Genomic DNA, 19,206 nt, shown 5'->3' on the forward strand with positions numbered 1-19,206 from the left:
GAGAAAAGTGGAACTATTTAGTCTTAATATTAAAGGATACTTCTGATATGAAACATAGCACATCACGTTGCTAACACCTTTCTACAGTAAAATATGGTGGTGGTAGAAGCAGCAGAGAAAGGGAGGCTTTTGAAGACTGCAGGAAAATGGATAGTGCATATCCTGGAGGTAAACATTTTTCAATCTGCCACAGACTGGGGACTGAAGATTTACCTGTCAGCAGGATAATAACCCTAACCAGGGCTCAACAACAAATTCTAGATGCCAGGGCACCATGGCATCTCGGATTTCATGCCCCCAAATGTTTTTCCTCTGCAAAGCCCCATCAGAAACAATGCATCTCCCTCTTGTGCACCATAATTTGGCTCTTTGTAAGCATGAACAATGCAATGCAGGAAGTTTGGGAAGTTTTAAATTTCAAGTCTCATAGAAACTGAAAGCATATGGGGACAGACTTATAGATCTCAATATGTATACTTTGGAAGAAAGGTGAAAAACAGGAGATACGATATAGACTTTTAAATACCTCTGTGACATGAATGCAAAAGAGGCAAATTGCTTTCAACTGAAAGGAAGCGCTGGAATGAGTGAGCACAGCACGAAGGTGAAAGAGGACAGACTCAGGAGTAACCTAAGGAAATACTTCTCCATGGAAAGGATGGTGAATTTGTGGAAAGGCCTTCTGGTGGAAGTTGTGCAGACGAAGACTGTACCTGAATTCAAACTAGCTTGGGACAGGTACATAGGATCTCTAAGGGAGAGGATGGGATAGTAGCAAAGATGGACAGACTGGAGGCCATATAGTCTTTATGTGCCGTCATTTTTCTGTTTTTCTTTGTTTCTATGTAATAGTTACTTTGTGCATGAGTTCAGGATTCTACATCCTTTGGTATGTTTACTGTAGCTGAATATCGGGGTGGGGGGTATGGGGGACATATATCTATTCATTTTAGTTAGTTTTGTTTTTTCCTTTCAGCTACTCTTTCCTCAGGTATGTGTGACATGGTCTTATGATGCTCAATTCCATAAGATCTCAGAAGTCTTCAACTTCTTTCCCAGTGAACTGCCTCCATTATCAGTTTGAAATGTATGTGCCTTGTGCTGAAATCTGTTGCTTGTCATGGTCACATAGTCCTGTAGTAAGTCCAATATTTCATCCTTGTTTTTCATGATATTTGGGATTGTGTGCCTTAAGTAATCATCTATGTACTTGATACCTCTGAGGGTGCGATCTTGACTGGTCTACACATACACTGTTCTGTACTAGGTAAACTACCGTATTTTTCGGACTATAAGACGCACTTCCCCCCCCCCCCCCAAATTTGGGAGGAAAACGGGGGGTGCGTCTTATAGTCCGAAAGGTAGACTTCTCCCTACTCACGCGATCTTCCCTGGTGGTCTAGTGACGTTGGGGCAGGAAAGAGCCTCCTCTTTCCTGCCCAGCGCGCTGCTCTCCATCCTCGCTGTAGGCAGCCTGACGGTCTCCGGCGAGATTCACTAGACCACCAGGGAAGATCGCGTGAGTAGGGAGAAGTGGTGACAGGGCCGGGGGAGGGCGGGATTCGACAAGACGCACTGGAGCACCTAGGTTTTAGAGTTGGGAAAAAGGAAACTTTTTTTCCTATTTCCCTCCTCTAAAACACTAGGTGCGTCTTATGGTCCGGTGCGTCTTATAGTCCGAAAAATACGGTACTTTGTTGCTCTAGTCTTGTTCCTGTTTTCTACATGCATGCTTTGAAGTCTATGCAACTTCCTTGATCATTTCCATGCTATGCTACATAGCTTTTTTCAGTACAGGCATTCACTTGGGAATCTATCTTTAATGAAGTCTGACCCCAGTTCTGACTTGGGCCTTGTCTCAAATAAATTGATGAGAGGTCACTGCATGATTCTGTTATGCTATGGTAAGAGTAAGGCTGCTGTGATTATCTTTTATACATTCTCCAATGCAGTGTAGATGTGGCACAATTTCCAACATAGCATTTATGCTGCACAAGTCTTATTCTCAAAGAAACCTTTGTACATCTTAAACCAGTCAGGCCAGCTTCAATTATGTCTGAGGCAGGCCAATTTTTAATATGCAACAGCAGTTTTAAATCATCATGGCTACTGCAATTCCATAGTGGTGGCTCTGGAAACTCAATGCCAGAACCAGACACGACCTGGCACTGAATTTCCGGGCATAATGCCGGTGGCGGTCAGCAAAATGTGAATCACCACCACCAGCTGAGTACTGACCCTCCTGGATTCTAGAGCAACTATCTATTCCTATATGCTTACAAATCGAGGTTGAGAGCACTACAGTTATATGAGGTAGCTAAGCTCTCCAATAGTGAATTACAGAGCAATGTTATTCACTCTTTAGGGTGCTATATGAAAGTCAGGTTTCTCATCATTATCTATTAAAAACATGAATTCACAAATTTGACAAAACCCTCACATCATTCTAGATACAATCAGATAACAGATACCAACTAATTCTTCCAGAGGTGTTGCCTAGATTTCTGCCATCCTGCTAAGACGTGTATTCATAAAATATAACATACCTCTAATTGTCTTATTGTCTTGGTTATATAGTTTGATGTTCAAACAATGTCACAAGAATGATTAACTCATTATGCTCATTGATTCAGATAGTACTGATTTAAGAAATCAGAAAGAGAAAACTAAGGAATTAAAAAAAAAAAAAACCCCACTGTTAAAGCAGCAAAGTTTAATGGCTTGGTTCATGTTAAAATGCATTCAATCTGGCCATGAACTAACCAGCACCAAAATTATTTATTTGGCATCTGATTTGAGTAGAATGAAAATGTGCTAAATGTCATACTCCATACTTTTGCCCTACTGCTTGGAAAAAGCACTTCAGGCAAAAGAAAAAAAATATTAAAAAACTTACCTAAAGAGATCATCTGCGAGTGACTCTTCTCTTGCCCGCTGACTTTGCTCCTGCCAAAATAAAAATTAACTTTCAGAAAAAGAAACTTAAAACTAGTGAAATGGCCTGTCATGGGGGAAAACAGTATATATGTGAATATACCCTTTCTCCCACTCTATCTCAGTCTCCAGGAAAACTCATTTTCTCTGACAGATAGATGTATGTAATTTTTGCAGATTAGAGTACACACACGCTTAAAAAGCACAAGTATACCCACAGGAGTGAAACAATGCTCAAAGGTACCGTTTAGGCATGCACATGCCCACTAAAAATACATAGACCACCAACAAAATGTAATTGCTTTTCTTCTTTAATTAAGAATTCCAAGAGACAATTTTGGGTAGGATAATCAAAGTATACTATAAGTGGCCCAAAAAGGTATACACTCACAGAATGACCAAAACACCAATACAGCAGCAGAGACTTACATATAAACAATGCAGATTTAAATAATTGTGTGAGAAATATATGTCAAAGTACTGCCCTGCATGGGTACGGGGGGCAGAGGTGCTAACTAGCAAACCTTTTTTTCAAGGTGAGGCAAGGAGAATAAAAGAGGAGCAAAAAATGAAAAAGAGTGCAAGGATCATGAAAAATACTTGAGCAGGCAGCTAACAGAGAGGGCAGGACCCATGACTGAGTGTAGCACAGACAAAAACAGAATGGGAAGCATGATGGCATTTGCTACATAGGAACTCAGAAACCTAAGTGGAAAGACCTTTGCTTTTTTTTGAGCTTTCAGATAGTAATATCTATGTCATTACCACTGAATGATGTCATTCATGCTGCTTGTCACCTGGAAAAAGCGATTATGACAGACAAGATACTATAGAGGATCAAACCATCAGCAAAATAGAGTAGTTACAAATTCTAAGCTGGCAACCATAATCTTCCAACATAGTCAACAAAGGAACTAGTTTCAAGATAGACATTTGTTTAAAAGTTCCTATCAGAGAGAAAAGATTACTTCTCACTTACCTCCATTTCCTGACGCAACCATTGTTCTAACTCTGAATTCTTTTAGTGTGATGAGCTATCAGATCTGACCCACCAATAATATGTGGAAGTCCTCCAGCTCCAGGGAAAAGCTACCTGTCAAGAAACCAGAAATCCAATCTATAAGTGAAAATAAAACCTTATGTGCAGATTAGCATACAAACCTTATGTGCAGATAGCATACAAACATGTGACATCTATTGAACAACAGATTTTGTGTGACCTTATGCAACTCAATTTATCAACCTATACCGGAAACCGGGGTTTTGGGTTTTGACCAAAACCAAATCTGTAGCTGAAATTTGCAATTCTATTTCAGTCAAAATTGAAACCGCCAGTTCCTCGGCAGACAGCCATCCTACCACCACCCACAGACCCTCCCCAAGCCTGCCTTAGAAGCCTTCGTGGTCTAGTGACCTTGCTGGGCAGCAGCAATCCCTAATCGCTCCTACCCATGCTGGCTCCACACTCAAAATGGGTCCCTGCAACTTCCCACGGCAGTCATTTGAGACTGTAAATGTCATGGGCAGGAGTAATATCCAGTCACTCTTGCGCATGACAGCTCCAATCTCAAAATGGCTGTCATGAGTTCCTGCAGCAGCCATTTTGTTTGCAGAGCCAGCATGGGCAAGAGTAGTTGACGATCACTCCTACCCAATGAGGCCTTTAGACCACCATGATTTCTAAAGTGGCCCGGGGAGGGCTTACGGATGGTGGGAGGGATTGCTTGTGGTTGGGGTGGGGGAAGGCAGAGTGTGGTTGAGCTTGTAATTTGGGGGGGGGGGGGGGGGGAAGTTTCCGTTTTAGACAAAAATGCACTGGAGGTTTTTGGCCAAACCTAAAGCATGACCAAATCTAGATTCTGGGTTGGTTTTGGGCACGGAAAGCCAAACTGAAAATCAGTTGGCCTCTTTTTCTGAAACTCAGCAGAAATTTAGTCATTAAATTTAAACTTTTTTCAGTTAATAAATACTGAACAGATTATAAGTAAGGACACTGGTTTCTCCCTCCTCAGCCAATCCACTTCATCTTCTGCCTGCTGCACAGCACAGTAGGCATCCCCACCTTGCTGCACAAGGCTCAGTTGTTTTGAAGCCAGACAGTTGCTGCCAGCAGCAGTTACTAGCACCAGCACAAAGCAGCAAAAAGAGAGGCAGCAGCATCTGAGGAAGATAAGCAGAACTGTGGCCTACTGTCAGTACTATAAGGAAAAGAGCAGAGTACCTGGCAGAAACCCAATCGTGGCAACACTCCATACTACAAATCCCAAGGCAAGCATTTGCTTCCATGTCTGTCTCAATAGAAGACTGTGGACTTTCCTCCAGAGCGTGTCCAAACCTATTTTAAACCCAGATACACTAACCGCAGTTACCAAATCCTCCAACAAAGAGTTTCAGAGCTTAACTATTCGTTGAGTGAAAATATTCCTCTATTTGTTTCAAAAGTATTTCCATGTAACTTCCTCGAATGTCCCCTAGTTTTGTACTTCTGGAATGAGTAAAAAATCAATTTACTTCTACTCATTCTACACCAATCAGGATTTTGTAGAACTCAATCTTATCTCCCTCATCCGTCTCTTGTCCAAGCTGAAGCGTCCTAACCTCTTTTGCCTTTCCTCAACGAGAGGAGTTCCATCCACATTATCATTTTGGTCACTTTTCTTTGAACCTTTTCTAATTCCTTTATATATTTTTTGAGATACGACGACCAAAACAGAATGCAATACTCAAGGTGCGGACGCACCATGAAGCAATACAAAGGCATTATAGTATTTTCTGTTTTATTCACCATCCCTTTCCTAATAATTCCTAGCATCCTGTTTGCTTTTATGGCCGCCGCCGCACACTCAGCAGAAGATTTCAGTGTACTATCTACAATGACACCCAGATCTTTTTCTTGAGTGCTGACCCCCAAGGTGGACCCTAGCATCAGGTAACTATGATTCGGATTATTCTTTCCAATGTGCATCACCTTGCATTTGGCCACATTAAAATTTCATCTGCCATTTGGATTCCCAGTCTTCCAATTTCCTAAGGTCTCCCTGCAATATTTCAGTCTGCACGTGCTTTAACAACCTTGACTAGTTGATCACTCCACTCATCGTTCCGATTTCCATATCATTTACAAATATGTTAAACAGTACCGGTCCTACTACAGATCCCTGCGGCACTCCACTGTTCATGCCTCCTCCACTGAGAAAAATGACCATTTAACCCTATCCTCTGTTTCTGTCCAATAATCAATTCCTAATCCACACCTGAACCTTGCCTCCTATCCCATGACTCTCTAATTTTCTCAGGAGTCTATCATGAGGAACTATAGCAAAAGCTTTCTGAAAATCTAGATACACTACATCAACCGGTTCACCTTTATCCACATGTTTATTCACACCTTCAAAGAAATGAAGCAAACTGGTGAGACAAGACTTCCCTCGGCTGAACCCATGCTGACTCTGTCCAATTAAACCATGTTTTTCTATTTGTTCTAATTTTAACCTGTATAATAGTTTCCACTATTTTGCCTAGCACTGAGGTCAGGCTTACCAGTCTATAATTTCACGGATCACCCCTGGAACCATTTTTAAAATTCAGTGTCACATTGGCCACCCTCCAATCTTCAGGTATTACGGATGATTTTAATGACAGGTTACATATTACTAACAGCAGATAAGCAATTTCATGCTTGAGTTCTTTGAGTACCCACGGATGTATGCCATCTGGTCCAGGTGATTTACTACTCTTTAATTTGTCAATTTGGCTCAGTACATCTTTCAGGATCCCTGAGATTTCTTTCAGTTCCTCCACATCATCACCCTTGAAAACTATTTCTGGTACAGGCAGATCTCTTACATCTTCTTCTGTAAAGACAGAAAGAAAAAAATTCATTGCAGGTTCTCTGCTATGGCCTTGTCCTCCCTGAGTGCCCCTTTGCTCCTTGTGATCTAAGGGTCCCACAGATTCCCTCACATGCTTTTCTGCTTCTGATTTACCTGAAAAAGCTGTTACTGTGAGTTTTAGACTCTGCAGCAAGTTTCTTTTCATATTTTTCTTTTAGCCTTCTTATTAATGCTTTGCATCTGACTTGCCAGTGGTTATGTTGCCTTCTTATTTTCTTCATTTGAGTCCTTTTTCCATTCTTTGAAGGACAATCTTTGGCTGTAATGGCCTGTTTTACTTCACCTTGTTAAACATGCTGGCTGAACGTTTTCTCTTCTTTCCACCTTGGCAAATACGTAGAATGCATCTGGACTGGCTTCCAGGATGGTATTTTTGAATAAAGTCCATGCCTGATTTAGTGTCCTAACCTTTGCAGCCGATCCTTTTATTTTCTTTGTAGTGGGACTCAGTACCTGCAGACCCTAGTTTCATAGAATTTTAAAGGAAACGTAAAATTCTGTAACAAGAGACTGATTATGGGTAACTGCTGAGTTACTGCAGAAACAGCGTCTTGCTTATGGCAATCTTCAATATAACTATTGTTATAGTTAGTTATGATGAAACATATATTTGTGAGTCTATTTCATAGCTTCCCATTGCGTATTCAAGAAACTAACTAAAATTTATTACTCAATTACAGAGATGCCAAAGGGTGATCATACTACTATTAATCATTTATACAGCGCTACTAGACATATGCAGGACTGTACACATCATATGCAGGTACTTTCTCTGTCCCTAGAGTGCTCACAATCTCTGTTTTTTGTACCTGGGGCATTGAAGAGTTGAGGTGACTTGCCCAAGGTCACAATGAGCCGCAGTGGGAATCAAATCCAGGTTGCCAGGATCAAAGCCCTGCACTAACCATTAGGCTACTCCTACCACATACATTTGAGTATACTGCCTTTCTGTGGTACAACCAAAGAAATTTAAATATATTACATGAATGTTACTTTCTCTGTCCCTAGTGGGCTCACAAGCTAAGGGGCCCTTTTACTAAGCTGCAGAAAGCACTAGTGTATGCTACTGCAGCAAAAAGTTGCTTACCACGGGGTGTGCTCAGGAACCTCACGGTAATTTTCACTCTGTGCACGCTTCCCACAAGCTAAAAAAAAAACTTTTTTAGTGCTTTGGGGTGGGGGTGGGGGGACAGTAAACATATTCTGCACTAATTGGTTAGCACCCGATATATACCAGGTGCTAACCAATTAGTGCATAAGCCCTTAAACGCCTATAAATAGGTGACAGTAGGGGCTCACACGCTAATGGGAAAATTAGGGCGTGGCCATTAATACAGAAAACAGAAGTTCTGGTCATTTTACTGCTGTGTTAAAAATGGCCCCAGAACGTGGGGAAGACTTGGGTAAGGGCGTGCTGAGCCTACCTTTTACAGCAATTTGGTAAAAGGGCCCCCAATTTTGTACCTGGGGCAACAGAGGGTTAAAGTGACTTGCCCAGGGTCACCACATCAAAGAGTGAAATTAAAGGTCAAAGAATGAGATTTGTTTTTAGCTAGTGCATCTGGGGTATAAATTTTGCCCTGGGATTGGAGGCACTAATTGATTTCTGTCAGGTAATTGTGACCTGGATTGACCACTGCTGGAAGCAGGATACTGGGCTAGATGGACCACTGGTCTGACCCAGTACGGCTATTGTTATGGTTTTTATTTAAGTATATTGTTTTGCAAATGAAAAAAAAAAGCAACAGAATGATCTTTGTTTGTTTTGTAGCATTTGTATCCCACATTTTCCCAACAATTTGCAGGCTCAATGTGGCTTACATTTACCGTAATGGCGGTTGCCAATTTCCGGGTAACAGAATTACAAATGGTAATGTGTTAAGTTGCATACATACATGGTAACATACATGTAACATAACATACATGAACAGATCATGGTATAAGATATATATCATGTGCATATATATGTTAAGGAAGAATAAATTATGGTAATACATGAAAGTTCCTGAGTAATTTTGGAAGAATAAATTATAGTATACATGAACGTTCTTTGGTGCCCTTGAAAGAACAGTACGAAGGCAATAAGACTTTTTAAAGGAATTTATCCAGTAATGAAGCAGTGTATCTACAGTGCTACTAAATGTATATATTTCTGATACTGTATCAAGTTGATCCTGTTACTAGGTTTCAATTGCCATTTTCAAGTTTACCTCATTGATTGTATTTCTGCTTGAATTTGGTCACTTTATTATTGTGATGCTGTTAACAGAACTGTAAGTTTTATGTTAACACTGTACCAGCTGTACCCTGTCTTGGGTGAATCTTTTCTTATAGGCAGTTAATAAATGTCAATAAATAAATAAAATCATTCTTTATGCTGAAAATCATCCTCCACTCACTTCAGAGCACTTATACTTGTAGGTACTGGAAGATGGATGGAGCAGTGTGAGAAAGTAAGCAATAGCGTGTTTTGTACTTCTTTCTACTGCGTGTGCCACATGGCTTCACTTAGGATTGTCTCTCATGAAAACAATGATGTGGATTGGTGCACTGCGCTGAGGGTCTAATGAGTAAAAAGAAGGGACTCACAGAGTGTGAGAACATTCAAATGAGTGTGACACACTTCTAATGAGTAAGACTTGTTATCTCTGCAATTATCGATTAATGCCAGTAAGTTTATAAAATCTCTTTATCATTCTTAACTTCTGAGGTCAAGAAATCAGGGTTCTGTTGATTTTTTTTCCAGAATGCTGTATACAGAAAGCATGAATACAGCAGCAACAATTAAACTCAGGGATGTGTTTTAAAGAGAGTGCGTGCTTGTAATACAAAAGTAGATACATCTAGTGACTGCAGGGACAGATAACTGTAAAATATACTTAAATGGAAACTCACTATTCCAAATATCAAGCATAAATAAGGAAGAAGTTATAATATTAAAACCTCATTCATGGCTAAATTCAAAAGTTCCATTTCTAGGATAAACAGCATGGAACATTCCTCTAATTACCTTATCCTCTGCCCTTGTGAACTCATTTATGTAGGAAAAACCATCAGAAAAATCAAAACAAGAACGATCCAACACAGAAGTAACATCAGAAGACAAAATGTAACAGCCCCCTTTGTACAACACTGTATCGACCATTCTCACAACTTTCTGACCTCTGTTTTTAGTCTTTAAGTTAATTAAACCATCATGACGGAGAAGTAATACAGAGAAGATTTTTTTACAACAAGAACAAAGATCCATTTTCGAATTGAACAAAGTCTCTCCAGCAGGTCTTAATGTAGAGATAGATTTATCAGTTTTCTTATAATATCATCTGTCTATGAATTTGTTACACGTTTTTTATGACCTTGAACTTCAAATTGCCCTTGACCTAATTTTTCAGCTATCTGCTGATTCTTGCCCCTGAGTTGAACTGCTATACTGAAAATGGCAAGGTAGAGTTATCTGAGCGTTGTGTCTCCGGAGGAAAAGACTTCAGATACTCTGTATTCACTGTATAAATATTGTGAATCACAGACTGTCATAGATCTCATTACACACTTAATATTCGAGACTATGATACAGGTTCCTCATTAGTCGAAAACCTCCAAACTAAACGTAATAGAGATTTCTCTTATTATTAACATTCTTATACTCTATTATCCACGATTTATGAAAGGTTATAGATACACCTATCTGGGCTGTAGCATCATCTGGAGGGTATGCTCGACAGAAAGCTTGTTTCCCAAATGCTTCATTGGGAGCTAAGCCCTCAATCGCCAATAATGCCAGGTGCTTTTTGGCTAGGATCAGGCGACCCTCAGGGGGAGGAATGCTGGCTTCGCCTAACCCCTGTTAAGCCTTTCCTCAGCTGAGAGGTGCCCAGCTCTACCACTGGCTGCCTTTCAGGTGCTGTGGAGGACTTGCAGCTCATCTGCATATCCTTACAGCCTTCTCCAGGGTGACACCCAGGTCCACTCCGATCCACTCAGGGCCTCCGCTCTAGGTGCCGCGCGCCATTTTTCTCTTTGCATCTAATCTTCTTCCCAGTTGCTAAAGTACCTCAGTCATTTATGGCCCCTATTCACATCTCTTCCTAGCCTGTCCCCTTCCTAATCTTTCCCCTCACCCCCTACCTCTCTCCGCTACAGGAACTCACTGCCCATCCATCAACTTCATCACCTCACCTTCTCTCCTACCCTCTTCCTCCCTCTTGGCTTTTAATCTCCGCCTCTTTCTTCCGTCCATTTTGCCTTCCCCATTCCACCTAAATACCTCTCGCCTTCGACGCCTTCGTGGCCACACCTCTCCTACTCTCCTCCGCTCTCTTTTACTCCTTCTCTTACTCTCAGCCGGTGACATCAATCCCAATCCTGGCCCCCCTCACCAACTATTATCCCAACTCTACAGATCTCACCGCGACCTCTCTAACCTCATCTCTATTTCTCTACTCCCCTCCTCTTGCGCCCAATGGAATGCCCGCTCTATCTGTAACAAACTCGCCTATATCCAGGACCTCTTTATCTCGCGTCACCTCCATCTGCTCGCCATAACAGAAACCTGGCTCTGCCCTGATGACTCTGCTCCAGGCCTGTGCCATGGCGCAGCCCTGTGCCATGGCGGTTATCTATTTTCACATACTCCTCGCCCTGCTGGCCGTGGGGGCGGTGTTGGACTACTTCTCTCTCCCTCCTCCAGATTTCAACCCCTTCTTCCACCTCAATCTCACTGTTTTTCCTCCTTTGAAGTCCACTCTATCCGCCTTTTCTCTCCTCTGCCTCTTCAAATAGCGGTCATTTATTGTCCCCCTGATAAGTCCCTTTCATCCTTTCTCAGTGACTTTGACGCCTGGCTTGCCTTCTTCCATGATCCTTCCTCCCCCTCTCTCATCCTTGGTGACTTTAATATTCCTGCTAATGATCCTTCCAACTCTTATATTTCCAAGTTACCTCGCTTTAAACGTCCTCCTTTAATCTCCAACTATGCTCCACCTCCCCCACTCATCAAAATGGTCACTGTCTTGATCTCATCTTCTCCTCCAACTGTTCACCCTCTAGTTTCCTTGCCTCTGATCTTCCCTCCTCTGATCACCATCTTATAACTTTCACACTTAAATCTCCTCCCTCCCAGTCCCGTCCTATCTTATCTAATTTATCTACGAATCTTCACGATATTGACCCTTCATCTCTATCCTCCCATGTTTCAAACCTCCTCGCTACTGTGGCACCATCCACATCTGTCAACGAGGCTGTTTCTTCTTACAACAATACTCTATCCTCTGCCTTAGGCACTCTTGCACCTTTGATGACCCGCCCTGTAAGGCGTACAAAACCCCAACCTTGGCTGACTTCTAATATCCGCTACCTACGTTCCTGTACCCGCTCCGCCGAACGCCTCTGGCAGAAATCTCGGGCCCTTGCTGATTTCTTACACTTTAAGTTCATGCTGACCTCCTTCCAATCTGCTCTTTTACGTGCCAAACAGAATTATTATATCCAACTGACCAACTCTCTTGGCTCTAATCCTCGACTTCTCTTCACCACATTGAACTCTCTCAAGGTGCCCCCTCCCCCAACTCCCCCTTCATTATCTCCTCAGACCCTTGCTGAATTCTTTCACAACAAGGTTCAAAGGATAAACCTTGCTTTCTCTACCTCACCACCTCTCCCTCCACTAGTCCGTTCCCCTCTCTCTCCTTCCCCTCATTCCCTTTCCTCCTTTCCTGAAGTTACTATTGAGGAAACTACACTTCTCCTTTCTTCCTCAAAATGTACCACCTGTTCCTCTGATCCCATTCCCACCCACCTTCTTAATGCCATCTCTCCTGCTCTTATTCCTTTTATCTGTCACATTCTCAACCTCTCACTTTCCACTGCGACTGTCCCTGCTGCCTTTAAACATGCTGTGGTCACACCTCTCCTTAAGAAGCCTTCACTCGACCCTACTTGTCCCTCTAATTACCGACCCATCTCCCTCCTTCCTTTTCTCTCCAAATTACTTGAGCGTGCTGTTCACCGCCGCTGCCTTGAGTTTCTCTCCTCACATGCTATTCTTAACCCACTACAATCTGGTTTTTGCCCTCTCCACTCAACGGAAACTGCGCTTACTAAAGTCTCCAATGACCTATTACTGGCTAAATCCAGAGGTCAATATTCCATCCTCATTCTTCTTGATCTTTCCGCTGCTTTTGACACTGTTGATCACAGCATACTTCTCGATACCCTGTCCTCACTTGGATTCCAGGGCTCTGTCCTTTCCTGGTTCTCTTCCTACCTCTCCCTCCGTACCTTTAGTGTTCACTCTGGTGGATCCTCTTCTACTTCTATCCCTCTGCCTGTCGGCGTACCTCAGGGTTCTGTTCTTGGTCCCCTCCTCTTTTCTATCTACACTTCTTCCCTTGGTTCATTAATCTCATCCCATGGCTTTTCCTACCATCTCTATGTTGATGACTCCCAAATCTACCTTTCTACCCCTGATATCTCACCTTGCATCCAAACCAAAGTTTCAGCGTGCTTGTCTGACATTGCTGTCTGGATGTCTCAACGCCACCTGAAATTAAATATGACCAAAACCGAGCTTCTCATTTTCCCCCCCAAACCCACCTCCCCGCTCCCCCCGTTTTCTATTTCTGTTGATGGCTCTCTCATTCTCCCTGTCAACTCAGCTCGAAACCTTGGGGTCATCTTTGACTCTTCTCTGCTCGTATCCAGCAGATTGCCAAGACCTGTCGTTTCTTTCTTTACAACATCCGTAAAATCCGCCCCTTTCTTTCCGAGCACTCTACCAAAACCCTCATCCACACCCTTGTCACCTCTCATTTAGACTACTGCAATCTGCTTCTTGCTGGCCTCCCACTAAGTCACCTCTCCCCTCTCCAGTCGGTTCAAAACTCTGCTGCCCGTCTCGTCTTCCGCCAGGGTCACTTTACTCATACTACCCCTCTCCTCAAGACCCTTCACTGGCTCCCTATCTGTTTTCGCATCCTGTTCAAACTTCTTCTACTAACCTATAAATGTACTCACTCTGCTGCTCCCCAGTATCTCTCCACACTCGTCCTTCCCTACACCCCTTCCCGTGCACTCCGCTCCATGGATAAATCCTTCTTATCTGTTCCCTTCTCCACTACTGCCAACTCCAGACTTCGCACCTTCTGTCTCGCTGCACCCTATGCCTGGAATAAACTTCCTGAGCCCCTACGTCTTGCCCCATCCTTGGCCACCTTTAAATCTAGACTGAAAGCCCACCTCTTTAACATTGCTTTTGACTCGTAACCACTCGCCTCCACCTACCTTCCTTCCCGTTCACATTAATTGATTTGATTATTTTTTTTTTTTGTCTGTTAGATTGTAAGTTCTTTGAGCAGGGACTGTCTTTCTTCTATGTTTGTGCAGTGCTGCGTACGCCTTGTAGCGCTATAGAAATGCTAAATAGTAGTAGTAGTAATGCCCTAAAAAATAGATGGATAAATACTCACGAGAAAATATTTTGCAGGACGTCAGATGCACGCACACAGATTAAAACTTGATCAGATGATTCGTCCACGCCGTGCGGCTGAGAAGAGGACTTCGGCTGGTGGGGGTTGGGGTCCCCCACCAGCACAGGTACGCGACGGCGGTGGGAAGGGGGGCTCGAGAAGTTCGCGGCAGGGGGGTCCAGGGGTCAGGAACTCGGAGGGGGGTCTGTAAATCGGAGAGAGGTGGGGTCTGGAACTCGGGGGGGGGGGAGGGAGAGGGGGGGCCGGAACTCAAGAGGGGGGGGGGGGGGTGTCGAACTCGGTGGAGAGGGGTTTGAAACTCGGGGGAGGGGATGAGAGGAGAGGAGGGAGGGAATGCACCACCTGTACAAAAACTAGGAAACAAAAAAAAAAAGCGGGGGGACGACCCTGGAACTCAGAGGGAGGGAGGGGGGTGACGACGACCCTGGAACACGGAGGAAGGGGTGACATTGGAACTGGGAGGAAGGGGCGGGAGCCCTTGGCACACACTCTCACACACACACTCTCTCTCTCACAGAGACACTTGCACCCAGTCTCAATCTCTCTCTGTCACACACACACACACACTCGCACATTCACTCTCTCTCACACAGTCACTCACACACATACTCTCTCAAACATACACATTCCGAGGAAAACCTTGCTAGCGCCTGTTTCATTTGTGTCAGAAACGGGCCTGTTTTACTAGTAGTAGTATAAAACCACAGTAATCAGAAAAAGACTGCAACCATTCAGTCCCCTCTGCTTCTCAAAGGTCCTGAAGGTCCATCCCGCATACAGTGATGTGAAAAAGTTTTTTTGTCTTACTCCTGGTTTTCCCTATTATTGCAAATATGTCACACTAAATGGTTTATGATCTTTGAACAAAATGAACTATTAGACAAATGGAACCTGAGTAAACACATAACACAGTTGTGGGTTCTTTGATGGAGGGATGGGACTTACCACTTCAAGGCCTACAATATGAATACACTCTTATTACACACGGAAATAAGAGCACAAAACACCGTGATGAGAAGGATCAAGAGAAGCAAGCTGTGTGGGACTACAGACTACATACATCCTCACTGCTCAATGGAAAACTGAACACTGAGTTGGTCCCATGTACCAATGGCTGGAGCCCCTTACAAACGCTTCTAGAAAGAGGAATGTTTCCCACACCAACCTCCATCGGTGACATCACCCATCAATGAGAATACTGTATCCTGCTTGACCTTAAAGAGTAAAGATTATTATGATCTGAAACAAAAAGATTTGAAACTATTATAGTTCTTACACACATTACACACTTACCTTTTTAAATTTCTTAACGTTTTTGACATGCTGATATTCAGTTCTTATGGCTGACTGACTATTTTGTGTGGGACGGCTTACAACCAGCGTCCTAAACTCAGTCACCAAAAGTCTGCTGGGAAGAGTACCTGAATCTTCTTGAAGTTTTTCAGAGCTCTTTAAAAGAAAGGATATAGAACAAGCAACTTTGGTTTGTGTTTTAAAGAAGCAGTTAAACACAGCCAAATCATTTGCTGGAGACAGTAAGAATTCAGCCTCCAGTATACTGAGGCAGTGAAACACTTATATAACTACAAAACAAGAAAGAAGGACCATTAAAATTAAACCAACCATAATTAAATTATTATCTACAGTATCTAAACTGCCAGTAAACAGTTTGGAACATTTCATTCAAGATCCACTCTTGGAACAGACTTCAAGGACAGATCTGTGAGAAATGTACATTGCCACTTTGAGTTTCTATAATGTATAGAAGTTCTGACAAAGGCATGCAAGAGCTTAGGACATAAACAAAATATATTTTTCTAAGACCATGGAATTAGGCTTGACCATGGTCCCCCACATAAAAGATCAGACTTTTATGCTCCAATACTTGAATTCAAAACCTAACTTATGTTTTTGCTCTATAGCCAAATCAGAACTCTACACTAAGTGGAACATTAAAATTAGAGATGTGAGAAAAACTAAAGCTGATATCTGAAATCCAAAGTTTATGTTACAATAAAGAAACAGTGCCTTCTAGGTGCTCAAATTACAGAAATTACAAGCAGTATATGCTTTAACACAGGTATCTGTAACACTTGACCTCCCTCCCTCTTTTCCCTGATATAACTAACCAAACATGAAAAAAATTATAGAATATTATAGAATAAATCAGTGTGAAACAAACCAAAATAGTGGAGAATTAAAAACAGCAAACAAAGATGCTAAGCAGTCCTTTAGTTTGATTTCCTATGACTTGACATGGGTTGTGCTTCGGCTAAACTGCCTGCATCAGGAGACTACAATATAAAATTAAAATCAGGAGTCTACTATGCAAAATTAGAACTACATAAACAGAGGCATCAATAAAACAAAGCAAAACCATATTACTTCGAGGAACCTCAAAGATACATTGTAACATTGTATGGAACAAAATATAAACCATGAACACATAATATCATAGAAACATTGTTGATACTGGATAAATACATAGAAAACAGTAATATGCATTAACAAATAATTGCAAAATAAATATATAAATAAATATCAGTAGAATCTTAAGGATAAAACCAAAACGAAGAATGAGAGGGATTGAGAGAATAAAGACGGGTAACTCAGAACACAGTATGTCTTGAAACAATAAGGTACTTTTCTATCAAATAAAATTAGATTAAAATTAGCTTTCATATCAAATAGAATACTAATAAACTTTTGAACAGACTAATTCTCTGTCAACGTTAAAGAATCTGCACTTTGTCTTATATTTTCAGATATCAATGATAAACATCTTTTTTGAAAAGTGTGTCACTATTTATGATCACTTAGGTAGCAACACAATCAAAATATGCACAACGCCATAAAGTAAGTGGATCCTATAGCTGAAAATACAAAGAACAGATTCCAACTGAAGGCGTCAATGTATTTAATGGATTGGATATACAATCCTATTTTTATATAAAAGAGATAGAGACTATATTAACACTAATCCACATGCTAATTCATAATATTATCTACGGAGAATCCCCAGACTACATGTACACAATCTGATTGACCTTCCAACCAGGAACAGCTCTAAACCCTCTCAAACTTATCTAAACTTACATCTTCCCAACTGTAAAGGCAACAAGTATAAAACATATTATGCATTCAACTTCTCCGTTTTGGGCCGCAAACTCTGGAATGCCTTACCTAGATCTTTTCAAATAATTAATGACCACTTACCCTTCCGGAAGCTTCTAAAAACCTCTTTAAGCAAGCCTATACACTTTCCCACTTATTAGCAGGTTCAATGCGGCTTACATAATATAACAGGTTTACAAGATAACACAGATTGGATAACGACTGTAATATAATATATGAAGAGGTGGACAACAAAATGTGGGTGAGTAAAATGGGTAAGGGAGGAAGATGGTAGATGTAGGGAATGGGAAGAGGGTGTATATTGAGATAGTGTGTTGTTGATTAAGGAAAAATCATTTAGTGCAATATAGTCTAACTCTTCCATCTTATTTCTTAGGCTCCTGGCATTCACATATAGACATTTCAAACTATGTTTGTTGTTCCTATTTACATCATGCTTAGTACTTGACAGTATTAATTTGCAATCTTTTGTCTGATTTTTATTTAAGGACACCAGATCTACTATGGTCTCTTTTGCAACCTTACTATCAGGATACCCTACCTTCCCTGTTTTGGGTGATATCTTTGAAAGATACCTTATCCCAAACCATGCGCTTTTGAGCGACTGTTGGCCTCCCCCCCCCCCCCCACCCCGTTTCTAGTTTAAAAGCTGCTCTATATCCTTTTTCAATGCCTATGCCAGCAGCCTGGTCCCACCCTGATTAAGGTGGCGCCCATCCTTTTGGAATAGGCTCCCCCTTCCCCAGAATGTTGCCCAGTTCCTAACAAATCTAAAACCCTCCTCCCTGCACCATCGTCTCATCCACGCATAGAGACTCCGGAGCTCTGTCTCTTGGGCCCTACGCGTGGAACGGGTAGCATTTCAGAAAATGCTACCCTAGAGGATCTGGATTTGAGCTTTCTACCTAAGACCTAAATTTGGCTTCCAGAACCTCTCTCCCACATTTTCCTATGTCATTGGTACCCACATGTACCAAGACAGCCAGATCCTCCCCTGTACTATCTCAAATCCTATCTAGGTGACACGTGAGGTCTGCCACCTTCGCACCAGGTAGGCAAGTGACCAGGCGATCACGTCCACCAGCCACCCAGCTATCTATATGTCTAATGATCGAATCACCAACTACAACAGCTGTCCTAACCTTTCCCTCCCAGGCAGCACTTGGAGACATATCCTTGGTGCTTTTAGCACAACTTATCATAGTGTGGCGGCAAATTTAACCGCAGGGGTGGAGGTTCTCCTGCGGTTAAAGTTACCGCCACACTAAGATAAGTTGTGCTAAAAGCATATGGTTCATTTTTTACAATTATGGATAGAATGGATTATTATGGAATATGAAAAATTAAGAAAAGCAAAGAAAAATTTAGAAAAGGGAGATCTCATGAAGATTTGCACCACAATCATTTTCTTTGAAATGAAAAGAAAGAACAAAATTGTTCATATGAGTTGTGCTGCAGTTAGATCTAATGATCCCCAAATAAAATAATTATATTGTTTAATCTATTGCAGTCATAAGATATTTGGTAAAAAAATTTGGATGTTTGGGACAGCATTTTTCTTATAGCAGGAGAGCTGATAGAGATTTGATTCAGTAAGGATTTATGCGTCAATGTTTTCATTTAAAGCTTCTACATCTTGTCAATTTTACAGTTTAACAGTCCGTATGATAAATTTATTATTGCAGATTAATCTGCATTTTTCAGTTGGAAGATTAGCATGCATGCTTTTTAGTGAGACCCTTAGTTACTTGATGCAGCTT

At 41.8% G+C, this 19,206-nt stretch overlaps 1 protein-coding gene across 1 annotated transcript in view; it reads right to left on the minus strand.

Annotated features, from left to right (window-relative positions):
- Positions 1–2,892: 2,892 nt before the first annotated feature.
- The window catches only part of NBN (nibrin), a 136,527-nt gene continuing 120,213 nt past the window's right edge, over positions 2,893–19,206 (minus strand). The window contains 4 exon segments of the mRNA XM_030216354.1: positions 2,893–2,946; positions 3,914–3,957; positions 3,960–4,023; positions 15,599–15,760. Of these exon segments, the coding sequence (XP_030072214.1) occupies positions 2,893–2,946; positions 3,914–3,957; positions 3,960–4,023; positions 15,599–15,760 (324 nt within the window).

The sequence above is a fragment of the Microcaecilia unicolor genome, chromosome 1, assembly GCF_901765095.1.
Source record: "Microcaecilia unicolor chromosome 1, aMicUni1.1, whole genome shotgun sequence".
Lineage (NCBI taxonomy): Eukaryota > Metazoa > Chordata > Amphibia > Gymnophiona > Siphonopidae > Microcaecilia > Microcaecilia unicolor.